Source organism: Ambystoma mexicanum, chromosome 10, assembly GCF_040938575.1.
Source record: "Ambystoma mexicanum isolate Mex_15411 chromosome 10, UKY_AmexF1_1, whole genome shotgun sequence".
Classification (NCBI taxonomy): Eukaryota; Metazoa; Chordata; class Amphibia; order Caudata; family Ambystomatidae; genus Ambystoma; species Ambystoma mexicanum.
In genome coordinates, this window is record NC_090932.1 from 10854609 (window position 1) to 10874024 (window position 19416).

Sequence of the window (19416 nt, forward strand, 5' to 3'; positions counted from 1 at the left end):
CATCCCCACCACCCAGACATCATCCATACCACCCCTGCCATCATCCGTACCACCCCTGACATCATCCATACCACCCCAGACATCATCCCCACCACCCCTGACATCATCCATACCACCCCTGTCATCATCCCCACCACCCCTGCCATAATCCCCACCACCCCTGACATCATCCACACCACCCCTGCCATCCTCCATACCACCCCTGACATCATCCCCACCACCCCTGCCATCCTCCATACCACCCCTGCCATCATCCATACCACCCCTGCCATCCTTCATAACACCCCTGACATCATCCATACCACCCCTGCCATCCTCCATAACACCCCTGACATTATCCCCACCACCCCTGACATCATCCATACCACCCTGACATTATCCCCACCACCCCTGACATCATCCATACCACCCCTGCCATCATCCACACCACCCCTGACATCATCCATACCACCCCTGCCATCATCCCCACCACCCCTGCCATCATCCCCACCACCCCTGACATCATCCCCACCACCACTGCCATCATCCCCACCACCCTGGAAACATCCCCACCACCCCTGCCATCATCCCCACCACCCCTGCCATCATCCCCACCACCATGGAAACATCCCCACAACCCCTGCCATCATCCCCACCACCCCTGCCATCATCCCCACCACCCCTGACATCATCCACACCACCCCTGCCATCCTCCACACCACCCCTGACATCATCCATACCACCCCTGCCATCCTCCATAACACCCCTGCCATCCTCCATAACACCCCTGCCATCATCCATACCACCCCTGCCATCCTCCATACCACCCCTGCTATCCTCCATACCACCCCTGCCATCCTCCATAACACCCCTGACATCATCCATAACACCCCTGACATCATCCCCACCACCCCTGACATCATCCCCACCACCCCTGCCATCATCCATACCACCCCTGCCATCATCCCCACCACCACTGCCATCATCCATACCACCCCTGACATCATCCCCACCACCCAGACATCATCCAAACCACCCCTGACATCATCCATACCACCCCTGCCATCATCCATACCACCCCTGACATCATCCCCACCACCCCTGACATCATCCATACCACCCCTGCCATCATCCCCACCACCCCTGCCATCATCCCCACCACCCCTGACATCATCCACACCACCCCTGGCATCCTCCATACCACCCCTGACATCATCCCCACCACCCCTGCCATCCTCCATACCACCCCTGACATCATCCCCACCACCCCTGGCATCATCCCCACCACCCCTGGCATCATCCATACCACCCCTGACATCATCTCCACCACCCCTGCCATCATCCATACCACCCCTGCCAGAATCCATACCACCCCTGACATCATCCCCACCACCCCTGGCATCATCCATACCACCCCTGCCATCATCCCCACCACCCCTGCCATCATCCCCACCTCCCCAGACATCATCCCCACCACCCCTGCCATCATCCCCACCACCCCTGACATCATCCCCACCACCCCTGACATCATCCCCACCACCCCTGCCATCATCCATACCACCCCTGACATCATCCATACCACCCCTGGCATCATCCCCACCACCCCTGCCATCATCCCCACCACCCCTGACATCATCCATACCACCCCTGCCATCATCTCCACCACCCCTGCCATCATCCCCACCACCCCTGCCATCATCCATACCACTCTTGCCATCATCCCCACCACCCCTGCCATCATCCCCACGACCCCTGCCATCATCCATACCACCCCTGCCATCATCTCCACCAGCCCTGCCATCATCCCCACCACCCCTGCCATCATCCACACCACCCCTGCCATCATCCATACCACCCCTGCCATCATCTCCACCACCCCTGCCATCATCCCCACGACCCCTGCCATCATCCCCACCACCCCTGCCATCATCCATACCACCCCTGCCATGATCTCCACCACCCCTGTCATCACCCCCACCACCCCTGCCATCATCCCCACCACCTCTGACATCATCCATACCACCCCTGCCATCATCCCCACCTCCCCTGGCATCATCCCCACCACCGCTGCCATCATCCCCACCACCCCTGACATCATCCATACCACCCCTGCCATCATCTGCACCACCCCTGCCATCATCCCCAACACCCCTGCCATCATCCCCACCACCCCTGACATCATCCATACCACCCTTGACATCATCCACACCACCCCTGGCATCATCCCCACCTCCCCTGGCATCATCCCCACCTCCCCTGCCATCATCCCCACCACCCCTGCCATCATCCATACCACCCCTGCCATCATCCATACCACCCCTGCCATCATCCATACCACCCCTGCCATCATCCCCACCACCCCTGCCATCATCCATACCACCCCTGGCATCATCCCCACCACCCCTGCCATCATCCCCACCACCCCTGCCATCATCTCCACCACCCCTGCCATCATCTCCACCACCCCTGCCATCATCCCCACCGCCCCTGCCATCATCCATACCACTCCTGCCATCATCCCCACCACCCCTGCCATCATCCCCACCACCCCTGCCATCATCCATACCACCCCTGCCATCATCTCCACCAGCCCTGCCATCATCCCCACCACCCCTGCCATCATCCACACCACCCCTGCCATCATCCATACCACCCCTGCCATCATCTCCACCACCCCTGCCATCATCCCCACCACCCCTGCCATCATCCCCACCACCCCTGCCATCATCCATACCACCCCTGCCATGATCTCCACCACCCCTGCCATCACCCCCACCACCCCTGCCATCATCCCCACCACCCCTGCCATCATCCATACCACCCCTGCCATCATCCCCACCACCATGGAAACATCCCCACAACCCCTGCCATCATCCCCACCACCCCTGCCATCATCCCCACCACCCCTGACATCATCCACACCACCCCTGCCATCCTCCACACCACCCCTGACATCATCCATACCACCCCTGCCATCCTCCATAACACCCCTGCCATCATCCATACCACCCCTGCCATCCTCCATACCACCCCTGCTATCCTCCATACCACCCCTGCCATCCTCCATAACACCCCTGACATCATCCATAACACCCCTGACATCATCCCCACCACCCCTGACATCATCCCCACCACCCCTGCCATCATCCATACCACCCCTGCCATCATCCCCACCACCACTGCCATCATCCATACCACCCCTGACATCATCCCCACCACCCAGACATCATCCAAACCACCCCTGACATCATCCATACCACCCCTGCCATCATCCATACCACCCCTGACATCATCCCCACCACCCCTGACATCATCCATACCACCCCTGCCATCATCCCCACCACCCCTGCCATCATCCCCACCACCCCTGACATCATCCACACCACCCCTGGCATCCTCCATACCACCCCTGACATCATCCCCACCACCCCTGCCATCCTCCATACCACCCCTGACATCATCCCCACCACCCCTGGCATCATCCCCACCACCCCTGGCATCATCCATACCACCCCTGACATCATCTCCACCACCCCTGCCATCATCCATACCACCCCTGCCAGAATCCATACCACCCCTGACATCATCCCCACCACCCCTGGCATCATCCATACCACCCCTGCCATCATCCCCACCACCCCTGCCATCATCCATACCACCCCTGGCATCATCCCCACCTCCCCAGACATCATCCCCACCACCCCTGCCATCATCCCCACCACCCCTGACATCATCCCCACCACCCCTGCCATCATCCATACCACCCCTGACATCATCCATACCACCCCTGGCATCATCCCCACCACCCCTGCCATCATCCCCACCACCCCTGACATCATCCATACCACCCCTGCCATCATCTCCACCACCCCTGCCATCATCCCCACCACCCCTGCCATCATCCATACCACTCTTGCCATCATCCCCACCACCCCTGCCATCATCCCCACGACCCCTGCCATCATCCATACCACCCCTGCCATCATCTCCACCAGCCCTGCCATCATCCCCACCACCCCTGCCATCATCCACACCACCCCTGCCATCATCCATACCACCCCTGCCATCATCTCCACCACCCCTGCCATCATCCCCACGACCCCTGCCATCATCCCCACCACCCCTGCCATCATCCATACCACCCCTGCCATGATCTCCACCACCCCTGTCATCACCCCCACCACCCCTGCCATCATCCCCACCACCTCTGACATCATCCATACCACCCCTGCCATCATCCCCACCTCCCCTGGCATCATCCCCACCACCGCTGCCATCATCCCCACCACCCCTGACATCATCCATACCACCCCTGCCATCATCTGCACCACCCCTGCCATCATCCCCAACACCCCTGCCATCATCCCCACCACCCCTGACATCATCCATACCACCCTTGACATCATCCACACCACCCCTGGCATCATCCCCACCTCCCCTGGCATCATCCCCACCTCCCCTGCCATCATCCCCACCACCCCTGCCATCATCCATACCACCCCTGCCATCATCCATACCACCCCTGCCATCATCCATACCACCCCTGCCATCATCCCCACCACCCCTGCCATCATCCATACCACCCCTGGCATCATCCCCACCACCCCTGCCATCATCCCCACCACCCCTGACATCATCCATACCACCCCTGCCATCATCTCCACCACCCCTGCCATCATCCCCACCACCCCTGCCATCATCCATACCACTCCTGCCATCATCCCCACCACCCCTGCCATCATCCCCACCACACCTGCCATCATCCATACCACCCCTGCCATCATCTCCACCAGCCCTGCCATCATCCCCACCACCCCTGCCATCATCCACACCACCCCTGCCATCATCCATACCACCCCTGCCATCATCTCCACCACCCCTGCCATCATCCCCACCACCCCTGGCATCATCCCCACCTCCCCTGCCATCATCCCCACCACCCCTGCCATCATCCATACCACCCCTGCCATCATCCATACCACCCCTGCCATCATCCATACCACCCCTGCCATCATCCCCACCACCCCTGCCATCATCCATACCACCCCTGGCATCATCCCCACCACCCCTGCCATCATCCCCACCACCCCTGACATCATCCATACCACCCCTGCCATCATCTCCACCACCCCTGCCATCATCCCCACCACCCCTGCCATCATCCATACCACTCCTGCCATCATCCCCACCACCCCTGCCATCATCCCCACCACACCTGCCATCATCCATACCACCCCTGCCATCATCTCCACCAGCCCTGCCATCATCCCCACCACCCCTGCCATCATCCACACCACCCCTGCCATCATCCATACCACCCCTGCCATCATCTCCACCACCCCTGCCATCATCCCCACCACCCCTGCCATCATCCCCACCACCCCTGCCATCATCCATACCACCCCTGCCATGATCTCCACCACCCCTGCCATCACCCCCACCACCCCTGCCATCATCCCCACCACCCCTGCCATCATCCATACCACCCCTGCCATCATCCATACAACCCCTGCCATCATCCCCACCACCCCCGCCATCATCCATACCACCCCTGCCATCATCCCCACCACCCCTGCCATCATCCACACCACCCCTGCCATCATCTCCACCACCCCTGCCATCATCCCCACGACCCCTGCCATCATCCCCACGACCCCTGCCATCATCCCCACCACCCCTGCCATCATCCACACCACCCCAGCCATGATCTCCACCACCCCTGTCATCACCCCCACCACCCCTGCCATCATCCCCACCACCTCTGACATCATCCATACCACCCCTGCCATCATCCCCACCTCCCCTGGCATCATCCCCACCACCGCTGCCATCATCCCCACCACCCCTGACATCATCCATACCACCCCTGCCATCATCTGCACCACCCCTGCCATCATCCCCAACACCCCTGCCATCATCCCCACCACCCCTGACATCATCCATACCACCCTTGACATCATCCACACCACCCCTGGCATCATCCCCACCTCCCCAGGCATCATCCCCACCTCCCCTGCCATCATCCCCACCACCCCTGCCATCATCCATACCACCCCTGCCATCATCCATACCACCCCTGCCATCATCCATACCACCCCTGCCATCATCCCCACCACCCCTGCCATCATCCATACCACCCCTGGCATCATCCCCACCACCCCTGCCATCATCCCCACCACCCCTGACATCATCCATACCACCCCTGCCATCATCTCCACCACCCCTGCCATCATCCCCACCACCCCTGCCATCATCCATACCACTCCTGCCATCATCCCCACCACCCCTGCCATCATCCCCACCACCCCTGCCATCATCCATACCACCCCTGACATCATCTCCACCAGCCCTGCCATCATCCCCACCACCCCTGCCATCATCCACACCACCCCTGCCATCATCCATACCACCCCTGCCATCATCCCCACCACCCCTGCCATCATCCCCACCACCCCTGCCATCATCCCCACCACCCCTGCCATCATCCATACCACCCCTGCCATGATCTCCACCACCCCTGCCATCACCCCCACCACCCCTGCCATCATCCCCACCACCCCTGCCATCATCCATATCACCCCTGCCATCATCCATACCACCCCTGCCATCATCCCCACCACCCCCGCCATCATCCATACCACCCCTGCCATCATCCTCACCACCCCTGCCATCATCCACACCACCCCTGCCATCATCCATACCACCCCTGCCATCATCTCCACCACCCCTGCCATCATCCCCACCACCCCTGCCATCATCCCCACCACCCCTGCCATCATCCACACCACCCCTGCCATCATCCATACCACCCCTGCCATCATCCCCACCACCCCTGCCATCATCCCCACCACCCCTGCCATCATCCACACCACCCCTGCCATCATCTCCACCACCCCTGCCATCATCCCCACCACCGCTGCCATCATCCCCACCACCCCTGACATCATCCATACCACCCCTGCCATCATCTGCACCACCCCTGCCATCATCCCCAACACCCCTGCCATCATCCCCACCACCCCTGACATCATCCATACCACCCCTGACATCATCCATACCACCCTTGGCATCATCCCCACCACCCCTGGCATCATCCCCACCTCCCCTGCCATCATCCATACCACCCCTGCCATCATCCATACCACCCCTGCCATCATCCCCACCACCCCTGCCATCTTCCATACCACCCCTGCCATCATCCACACCACCCCTGGCATCATCCCCACCACCCCTGCCATCATCCCCACCACCCCTGACATCATCCATACCACCCCTGCCATCATCTCCACCACCCCTGCCATCATCCCCACTACCCCTGCCATCATCCATACCACCCCTGCCATCATCCATACCACCCCTGCCATCATCCCCACCACCCCTGCCATCTTCCATACCACCCCTGCCATCATCTCCACCAGCCCTGCCATCATCCCCACCACCCCTGCCATCATCCACACCACCCCTGCCATCATCCATACCACCCCTGCCATCATCCCCACCACCCCTGCCATCATCCCCACCACCCCTGCCATCATCCCCACCACCCCTGCCATCATCCATACCACCCCTGCCATGATCTCCACCACCCCTGCCATCACCCCCACCACCCCTGCCATCATCCCGACCACCTCGGACATCATCCATACCACCCCTGCCATCATCCCCACCTCCCCTGGCATCATCCCCACCACCGCTGCCATCATCCCCACCACCCCTGCCATCATCCATACCACCCCTGCCATCATCCATACCACCCCTGCCATCATCCATACCACCCCTGACATCATCCCCACCACCCCTGACATCATCCATACCACCCCTGCCATCATCCCCACCACCCCTGACATCATCTCCACCACCCCATACATCATCCATACCACCCCTGCCATCATCCCCACCACCCCTGCCATCATCCATACCACCCCTGACATCATCCACACCACTCCTGACATCATCCATACCACCCCTGACATCATCCACACCACCCCTGACATCATCCATACCACCCCAGCCATCATCCATACCACCCCTGCCATCATCCATACCTCCCCTGCCATCCTCCACACCACCCCTGCCATCATCCACACCACCCCTGACATCATCCATACCACCCCTGACATCATCCACACCACCCCTGACATCATCCATACCACCCCTGCCATCATCTCCACCAGCCCTGCCATCATCCCCACCAGCCCTGCCATCATCCACACCACCCCTGCCATCATCCATACCACCCCTGCCATCATCTCCACCACCCCTGCCATCATCCCCACCACCCCTGCCATCATCCCCACCACCCCTGCCATCATCCATACCACCGATGCCATGATCTCCACCACCCCTGCCATCACCCCCACCACCCCTGCCATCATCCCCACCACCTCTGACATCATCCATACCACCCCTGCCATCATCCCCACCTCCCCTGGCATCATCCCCACCACCGCTGCCATCATCCCCACCACCCCTGCCATCATCCATACCACCCCTGCCATCATCCATACCACCCCTGCCATCATCCATACCACCCCTGACATCATCCATACCACCCCTGACATCATCCCCACCACCCCTGACATCATCCATACCACCCCTGCCATCATCCCCACCACCCCTGACATCATCTCCACCACCCCATACATCATCCATACCACCCCTGCCATCATCCCCACCACCCCTGCCATCATCCATACCACCCCTGACATCATCCACACCACTCCTGACATCATCCATACCACCCCTGACATCATCCACACCACCCCTGACATCATCCATACCACCCCAGCCATCATCCATACCACCCCTGCCATCATCCATACCTCCCCTGCCATCCTCCACACCACCCCTGCCATCATCCACACCACCCCTGACATCATCCATACCACCCCTGACATCATCCACACCACCCCTGACATCATCCATACCACCCCTGCCATCATCTCCACCACCCCTGCCATCATCCCCAACACCCTTGCCATCATCCCCACCACCCCTGCCATCATCCACACCAACCCTGCCATCATCCACACCACCACTGCCATCATCTCCACCACTCCTGCCATCATCCCCACCACCCCTGCCATCATCCATCCACCCCTTCCATCATCCCCACCACCCCTGCCATCATCCATACCACCCCTGCCATCATCCATACCACCCCTGCCATCATCCCCACCACCCCTGCCATCATCCACACCACCCCTGCCATCATCCATACCACCCCTGACATCATCTCCACCACCCCCGCCATCATCCCCACCACCCCCGCCATCATCCATACCACCCCTGCCATCATCCCCACCACCCCTGCCATCATCCATATCACCTCTGCCATCATCCATACCACCCCTGCCATCATCTCCACCACCCCCGCCATCATCCATACCACCCCCGCCATCATCCATACCACCCCTGCCATCATCCCCACCACCCCTGCCATCATCCACACCACCCCTGCCATCATCCATACCACCCCTGCCATCATCTCCACCACCCCTGCCATCATCCCCACCACCCCTGCCATCATCCCCACCACCCCTGCCATCATCCACACCACCCCTGCCATCATCCATACCACCCCTGCCATCATCCCCACCACCGCTGCCATCATCCCCACCACCCCTGACATCATCCATACCACCCCTGCCATCATCTGCACCACCCCTGCCATCATCCCCAACACCCCTGCCATCATCCCCACCACCCCTGACATCATCCATACCACCCTTGACATCATCCACACCACCCCTGGCATCATCCCCACCTCCCCTGGCATCATCCCCACCTCCCCTGGCATCATCCCCACCTCCCCTGGCATCATCCCCACCACCCCTGCCATCATCCATACCACCCCTGCCATCATCCCCACCACCCCTGCCATCATCCCCACCACCCCTGCCATCATCCACACCACCCCTGCCATCATCCACACCACCCCTGGCATCATCCCCACCACCCCTGCCATCATCCCCACCACCCCTGCCATCATCAATACCACCCCTGCCATCATCTCCACCACCCCTGCCATCATCCCCACCACCCCTGCCATCATCCATACCACCCCTGCCATCATCCCCACCACCCCTGCCATCATCCCCACCACCCCTGCCATCATCCATACCACCCCTGCCATCATCTCCACCAGCCCTGCCATCATCCCCACCACCCCTGCCATCATCCACACCACCCCTGCCATCATCCATACCACCCCTGCCATCATCTCCACCACCCCTGCCATCATCCCCACCACCCCTGCCATCATCCCCACCACCCCTGCCATCATCCATACCACCCCTGCCATGATCTCCACCACCCCTGCCATCACCCCCACCACCCCTGCCATCATCCCCACCACCTCTGACATCATCCATACCACCCCTGCCATCATCCCCACCTCCCCTGGCATCATCCCCACCACCGCTGCCATCATCCCCACCACCCCTGACATCATCCATACCACCCCTGCCATCATCTGCACCACCCCTACCATCATCCCCACCTCCCCTGCCATCACCCCCACCACCCCTTCCATCATCCCCACCACCCCTGCCATCATCCATACCACCCCTGCCATCATCCATACCACCCCTGCCATCATCTCCACCACCCCTGCCATCATCCCCACCACCCCCGCCATCATCCATACCACCCCTGCCATCATCCCCACCACCCCTGCCATCATCCACACCACCCCTGCCATCATCCATACCACCCCTGCCATCATCTCCACCACCCCTGCCATCATCCCCACCACCCCTGCCATCATCCCCACCACCCCTGCCATCATCCACACCACCCCTGCCATCATCCATACCACCCCTGCCATCATCTCCACCACCCCTGCCATCATCCCCACCACCGCTGCCATCATCCCCACCACCCCTGACATCATCCATACCACCCCTGCCATCATCTGCACCACCCCTGCCATCATCCCCAACACCCCTGCCATCATCCCCACCACCCCTGACATCATCCATACCACCCTTGACATCATCCACACCACCCCTGGCATCATCCCCACCTCCCCTGGCATCATCCCCACCACCCCTGCCATCATCCATACCACGCCTGCCATCATCCATACCACCCCTGCCATCATCCCCACCACCCCTGCCATCATCCATACCACCCCTGCCATCATCCACACCACCCCTGGCATCATCCCCACCACCCCTGCCATCATCCCCACCACCCCTGACATCATCCATACCACCCCTGCCATCATCTCCACCACCCCTGCCATCATCCCCACCACCCCTGCCATCATCCATACCACTCCTGCCATCATCCCCACCACCCCTGCCATCATCCCCACCACCCCTGCCATCATCCATACCACCCCTGCCATCATCTCCACCAGCCCTGCCATCATCCCCACCACCCCTGCCATCATCCACACCACCCCTGCCATCATCCATACCACCCCTGCCATCATCTCCACCACCCCTGCCATCATCCCCACCACCCCTGCCATCATCCATACCACCCCTGCCATGATCTCCACCACCCCTGCCATCACCCCCACCACCCCTGCCATCATCCCCACCACCTCTGACATCATCCATACCACCCCTGCCATCATCCCCACCTCCCCTGGCATCATCCCCACCACCGCTGCCATCATCCCCACCACCCCTGACATCATCCATACCACCCCTGCCATCATCTGCACCACCCCTGCCATCATCCCCAACACCCCTGCCATCATCCCCACCCCCCCTGACATCATCCATACCACCCTTGACATCATCCGCACCACCCCTGGCATCATCCCCCCCTCCCCTGGCATCATCCCCACCACCCCTGACATCATCCATACCACCCCTGACATCATCCATACCACCCCTGCCATCATCCATACCACCCCTGCCATCATCCATACCACCCCTGACATCATCCCCACCACCCCTGACATCATCCATACCACCCCTGCCATCATCCCCACCACCCCTGCCATCATCCATACCACCCCTGCCATCATCCACACCACCCCTGCCATCATCCATACCACCCCTGACATCATCCACACCACCCCTGACATCATCCATACCACCCCTGCCATCATCCATACCACCCCTGACATCATCCACACCACTCCTGACATCATCCATACCACCCCTGACATCATCCACACCACCCCTGACATCATCCATACCACCCCAGCCATCATCCATACCACCCCTGCCATCATCCATACCTCCCCTGCCATCCTCCACACCACCCCTGCCATGATCCACACCACCCCTGACATCATCCACACCACCCCTGACATCATCCACACCACCCCTGACATCATCCATACCACCCCTGCCATCATCTCCACCACCCCTGCCATCATCCCCAACACCCTTGCCATCATCCCCACCACCCCTGCCATCATCCACACCAACCCTGCCATCATCCACACCACCACTGCCATCATCTCCACCACTCCTGCCATCATCCCCACCACCCCTGCCATCATCCATACCACCCCTGCCATCATCCATACCACCCCTGCCATCATCCCCACCACCCCTGCCATCATCCCCACCACCCCTGCCATCATCCATACCACCCCTGACATCATCTCCACCACCCCCGCCATCATCCCCACCACCCCCGCCATCATCCATACCACCCCTGCCATCATCCCCACCACCCCTTCCATCATCCCCACCACCCCTGCCATCATCCATACCACCCCTGCCATCATCCATACCACCCCTGCCATCATCCCCACCACCCCTGCCATCATCCCCACCACCCCTGCCATCATCCATACCACCCCTGACATCATCTCCACCACCCCCGCCATCATCCCCACCACCCCCGCCATCATCCATACCACCCCTGCCATCATCCCCACCACCCCTGCCATCATCCATACCACCCCTGCCATCATCCATACCACCCCTGCCATCATCTCCACCACCCCTGCCATCATCCCCACCACCCCCGCCATCATCCATACCACCCCCGCCATCATCCCCACCACCCCTGCCATCATCCACACCACCCCTGCCATCATCCATACCACCCCTGCCATCATCCATACCACCCCTGCCATCATCTCCACCACCCCTGCCATCATCCCCACCACCCCTGCCATCATCCCCACCACCCCTGCCATCATCCACACCACCCCTGCCATCATCCATACCACCCCTGCCATCATCTCCACCACCCCTGCCATCATCCCCACCACCGCTGCCATCATCCCCACCACCCCTGACATCATCCATACCACCCCTGCCATCATCTGCACCACCCCTGCCATCATCTGCACCACCCCTGCCATCATCCACACCACCCCTGGCATCATCCCCACCTCCCCTGGCATCATCCCCACCACCCCTGCCATCATCCATACCACCCCTGCCATCATCCATACCACCCCTGCCATCATCCCCACCACCCCTGCCATCATCCATACCACCCCTGCCATCATCCACACCACCCCTGGCATCATCCCCACCACCCCTGCCATCATCCCCACCACCCCTGCCATCATCCATACCACCCCTGCCATCATCTCCACCACCCCTGCCATCATCCCCACCACCCCTGCCATCATCCATACCACTCCTGCCATCATCCCCACCACCCCTGCCATCATCCCCACCACCCCTGCCATCATCCATACCACCCCTGCCATCATCTCCACCAGCCCTGCCATCATCCCCACCACCCCTGCCATCATCCACACCACCCCTGCCATCATCCATACCACCCCTGCCATCATCTCCACCACCCCTGCCATCACCCCCACCACCCCTGCCATCATCCCCACCACCCCTGCCATCATCCATACCACCCCTGCCATGATCTCCACCACCCCTGCCATCACCCCCACCACCCCTGCCATCATCCCCACCACCTCTGAAATCATCCATACCACCCCTGCCATCATCCCCACCTCCCCTGGCATCATCCCCACCACCGCTGCCATCATCCCAACCACCCCTGACATCATCCATACCACCCCTGCCATCATCTGCACCACCCCTGCCATCATCCCCAACACCCCTGCCATCATCCCCACCACCCCTGACATCATCCACACCACCCTTGACATCATCCACACCACCCCCGGCATCATCCCCACCTCCCCTGGCATCATCCCCACCACCCCTGCCATCATCCATACCACCCCTGCCATCATCCATACCACCCCTGCCATCATCCCCACCACCCCTGCCATCATCCACACCACCCCTGCCATCATCCACACCACCCCTGGCATCATCCCCACCACCCCTGCCATCATCCTCACCACCCCTGAGATCATCCATACCACCCCTGCCATCATCTCCACCACTCCTGCCATCATTCCCACCACCCCTGCCATCATCCATACCACTCCTGCCATCATCCCCACCACCCCTGCCATCATCCCCACCACCCCTGCCATCATCCATACCACCCCTGCCATCATCTCCACCAGCCCTGCCATCATCCCCACCACCCCTGCCATCATCCACACCACCCCTGCCATCATCCATACCACCCCTGCCATCATCTCCACCACCCCTGCCATCATCCCCACCACCCCTGCCATCATTCCCACCACCCCTGCCATCATCCATACCACCCCTGCCATGATCTCCACCACCCCTGCCATCACCCCCACCACCCCTGCCATCACCCCCACCACCCCTGCCATCATCCCCACCACCTCTGACATCATCCATACCACCCCTGCCATCATCCCCACCACCCCTGCCATCATCCCCACCACCCCTGCCATCATCCCCACCACCCCTGCCATCATCCACACCACCCCTGCCATCATCCATACCACCCCTGCCATCATCTCCACCACCCCTGCCATCATCCCCACCACCGCTGCCATCATCCCCACCACCCCTGCCATCATCCATACCACCCCTGCCATCATCCCCACCACCCCTGCCATCATCCCCACCACCCCTGCCATCATCCCCACCACCCCTGACATCATCCATACCACCCTTGACATCATCCACAATACCCCTGGCATCATCCCCACCTCCCCTGGCATCATCCCCACCTCCCCTGGCATCATCCATACCACCCCTGCCATCATCCATACCACCCCTGCCATCATCCCCACCACCCCTGCCATCATCCATACCACCCCTGCCATCATCCACACCACCCCTGGCATCATCCCCACCACCCCTGCCATCATCCCCACCACCCCTGACATCATCCATACCACCCCTGCCATCATCTCCACCACCCCTGCCATCATCCCCACCACCCCTGCCATCATCCATACCACTCCTGCCATCATCCCCACCGCCCCTGCCATCATCCCCACCACCCCTGCCATCATCCATACCACCCCTGCCATCATCTCCACCAGCCCTGCCATCATCCCCACCACCCCTGCCATCATCCACACCACCCCTGCCATCATCCATACCACCCCTGCCATCATCTCCACCACCCCTGCCATCATCCCCACCACCCCTGCCATCATCCCCACCACCCCTGCCATCATCCATACCACCCCTGCCATGATCTCCACCACCCCTGCCATCACCCCCACCACCCCTGCCATCATCCCCACCACCTCTGACATCATCCATACCACCCCTGCCATCATCCCCACCTCCCCTGGCATCATCCCCACCACCCCTGCCATCATCCCCACCACCCCTGACATCATCCATACCACCCCTGACATCCTCCATACCACCCCTGTCATCCTCCATACCACCCCTGCCATCCTTCATAACACCCCTGACATCATCCATACCACCCCTGCCATCCTCCATAACACCCCTGACATCATCCCCACCACCCCTGACATCATCCATACCACCCCTGCCATCATCCCCACCTCCCTTGACATCATCCCCACCACCCCTGACATCATCCATACCACCCTGCCATCCTCCATACCACCCCTGCCATCCTCCATACCACCCCTGCCATCCTCCATACCACCCCTGCCATCATCCATACCACCCCTGCCATCCTTCATAACACCCCTGACATCATCCATACCACCCCTGCCATCCTCCATAACACCCCTGACATCATCCATACCACCCCTGACATCATCCCCACCACCCCTGCCATCATCCCGACCACCCCTGACATCATCCCCACCACCCCTGACATCATCCATACCACCCCTGACATCATCCCCACCACCCCTGCCATCATCCCGACCACCCCTGACATCATCCCCACCACCCCTGCCATCATCCATACCACCCCTGCCATCCTTCATAACACCCCTGCCATCATCCCGACCACCCCTGACATCATCCATACCACCCCTGCCATCCTCCATAACACCCCTGACATCATCCATACCACCCCTGACATCATCCCCACCACCCCTGCCATGATCTCCACCACCCCTGCCATCACCCCCACCACCCCTGCCATCATCCCCACCACCTCTGACATCATCCATACCACCCCTGCCATCATCCCCACCTCCCCTGGCATCATCCCCACCACCCCTGCCATCATCCCCACCACCCCTGACATCATCCATACCACCCCTGCCATCCTCCATACCACCCCTGCCATCATCCATACCATCCTGCCATCCTCCATACCACCCCTGCCATCCTCCATACCACCCCTGCCATCCTCCATACCACCCCTGCCATCATCCATACCACCCCTGCCATCCTTCATAACACCCCTGACATCATCCATACCACCCCTGCCATCCTCCATAACACCCCTGGCATCATCCATACCACCCCTGCCATCATCCCAACCACCCCTCCCATCATCCATACCACCCCTTCCATCATCCATACCACCCCTGACATCATCCATACCACCCCTGACATCATCCCCACCACCCCTGACATCTCCACCACCCCTGACATAATCCATACCACCCCTGCCATCATCCCCACCACCCCTGCCATTATCCATACCACCCCTGCCATCCTTCATAACACCCCTGACATCATCCATACCACCCCTGCCATCATCCCCACCACCCCAGCCATCATCCCCACCACCCCAGACATCATCCCCACCACCCCAGCCATCATCCATACCACCCCTGACATCATCCCCACCACCCCTGACATCATCCCCACCACCCCTGCCATCATCCACACCACCCCTGAAATCATCCCCACCACCCCAGACATCATCCCCACCACCCCTGCCATCATCCATACCACCCCTGACATCATCCACACCACCCCTACCATCATCCCCACCACCCCAGACATCATCCCCACCACCCCTGCCATCATCCATACCACCCCTGACATCATCCACACCACCCCTGCCATCATCCCCACCACCCCTGCCATCATCCCCACCACCCCTGGCATCATCCATACCACCCCTGGCATCATCCCCACCTCCCCTGACATCATCCCCACCACCCCTGCCATCATCCCCACCACCCCTGACATCATCCCCACCACCCCTGCCATCATCCATACCACCCCTGCCATCATCCATACCACCCCAGTCATCATCCCCACCTCCCCAGACATCATCCCCACCACCCCTGCCATCATCCATACCACCCCTGGCATCATCCCCACCTCCCCCGACATCATCCCCACCACCCCCGCCATCATCCCCACCACCCCCGACATCATCCCCACCACCCCTGACATCATCCATACCACCCCTGCCATCATCCATACCTCCCCTGGCATCATCCCCACCACCCCTGGCATCATCCCCACCTCCCCTGACATCATCCCCACCACCTCTGCCATCATCCACACCACCCCTGACATCATCCCCACCACCCCTGCCATCATCCCCACCACCCCTGCCATCATCCCCACCACCACTGGCATCATCCCCACCACCCCTGCCATCATCCCCACCACCCCTGCCATCATCCCCACCACCCCTGGCATCATCCACACCACCCATGCCATCATCCCCACCACCCCTGACATCATCCATACCACCCCTGCATCATCCATACCACCTCTGACTTCGTGACTCTTAAACACATATAATGGCACCGGGCCAGCGTGTCCGTCCTATTTCTGTCTCTGTTTTCAGTGTCCCTGCTCAGTGTTGCTCTTTCCATCGACCCCACCAGCGCCAGGCTTGCTCACAGCCCCCCACTTACCACTGCATATTCTAAACGCTTCCCCACACCCCAGGATTGCCTCTTCCATCTGAAAATGTATCCTATGGGAGCTATTTCTGTTCGAAATGACATCCTGACGGTCTAAAAAGACAAATACATATGTTAGTGATTCTTAGTCGCAGCCCCTTTTCTGCCAGACCGCGCTAGAGCCCACCCACTCGCACCTGACGGAGGCCAGCCACCAGGAAGTAGCTGAAAGGCAGGAACATGTGCTCAGCGCCTCCTTTGGTCATGGGTTTTCCTGGAACATAACCTCCAGTAGCTGTGGGTTCATTCCCTCTCCAGCTCCTGGCAGCCATTGAAGTCTTGTTTCCTGGGACGGGGAAGGGCATTGGAGGCCTGGCTGCTCCTTCCAGGTCTGCTAAGTGGTGCATAGTAGGAAGTGCTGTCTTGTGTGTATGAGCGTGTTTTCGTTGATGCACTGGAGTGCTGGTCTGGTGGGCCTCTTGCATTCCATGGGGTGTCTGATCTTGGGTGGTTGAGAGTCTCCTGGCTTTGGAGCACTCGCCCAGCTGTTTGTTGGGGAGTGTGTGCCCTGTCTATGCCTCTTGACCTGCCTTGCTGTGATTCCAGTTCCAGAACTTTGCCCCAGAGTGCCCAGACTGCCGCTGCTTCTGCTGTTGGAGTGGTAAGTGTTGTAGAGTTGCTGTTTGTTTTTGTTGGCAACGGCAAGTGCAAACTTTTCGTAGTGATTGGGTCTGGAAAGTGGATCTGTGAGGTCGGTGGTCGCATTCCACTCTCAGGACATGTCTCAGACCACAGGTGTCATGTGGACATTTTCAGAAAATCTGTTCAATAATTATGCAGAAATGCTGAACTGCAGCTGTACAAACTTTTGCTGGATGTGTAATTCAGAAGGAGTGTTGCTCTCTTGCAGTGAGTTTCAATCATGCCTACCCGAAGCTGGCCTCCTACCGACCCCCTGCACAGCTCATCTCACCTCCTCTGCTGCTCTCCGTCGTTCTGAACACCATCTTCAGCCTCGTCATGCAAGTCTGCGGCTTCCTCATCGTCCAGGAGCAGCCCTGGTACTCTGACAATATCTTCAGGTAAAGATATGTCCGCTCCGCTGGGCCATGTGCGCCATTCACTGGCGTCACACCATGCTGGCTGCCAGGTCTAGGCCCCTTCTGCGTTACTGAGCGGCCCCGCCGCTGCCAGAGCCCTCCCTGGCCCACCTTAGCTTGGCCGCACCGGCACCTACACGGCCAGCCAAGGAAGTGGAAGAGGGGTGCCCCGTCAGGGGTATAGGGGGGACATGGGACACCTTGGGACTTTGCTTTTTTTATTCATTTATTGTGTTTCAGTCAAAGAACTCGACTTTTCACAAAATTAAAATAGCAGTACGTTTATTGGAG

The 19416-nt window shown here is 60.3% G+C and overlaps 1 protein-coding gene across 1 annotated transcript in view; it reads left to right on the forward strand.

The window, feature by feature from the left end:
* LOC138491098 (probable cation-transporting ATPase 13A4) overlaps positions 1-19416 on the forward strand; it is a 1104196-nt gene that overhangs the window by 976767 nt on the left and 108013 nt on the right. Inside the window, exon 26 of the mRNA XM_069617413.1 lies at positions 18936-19107. Within this exon, the coding sequence (XP_069473514.1) occupies positions 18936-19107 (172 nt within the window). The remainder of the gene's footprint in view (positions 1-18935; positions 19108-19416) is intronic.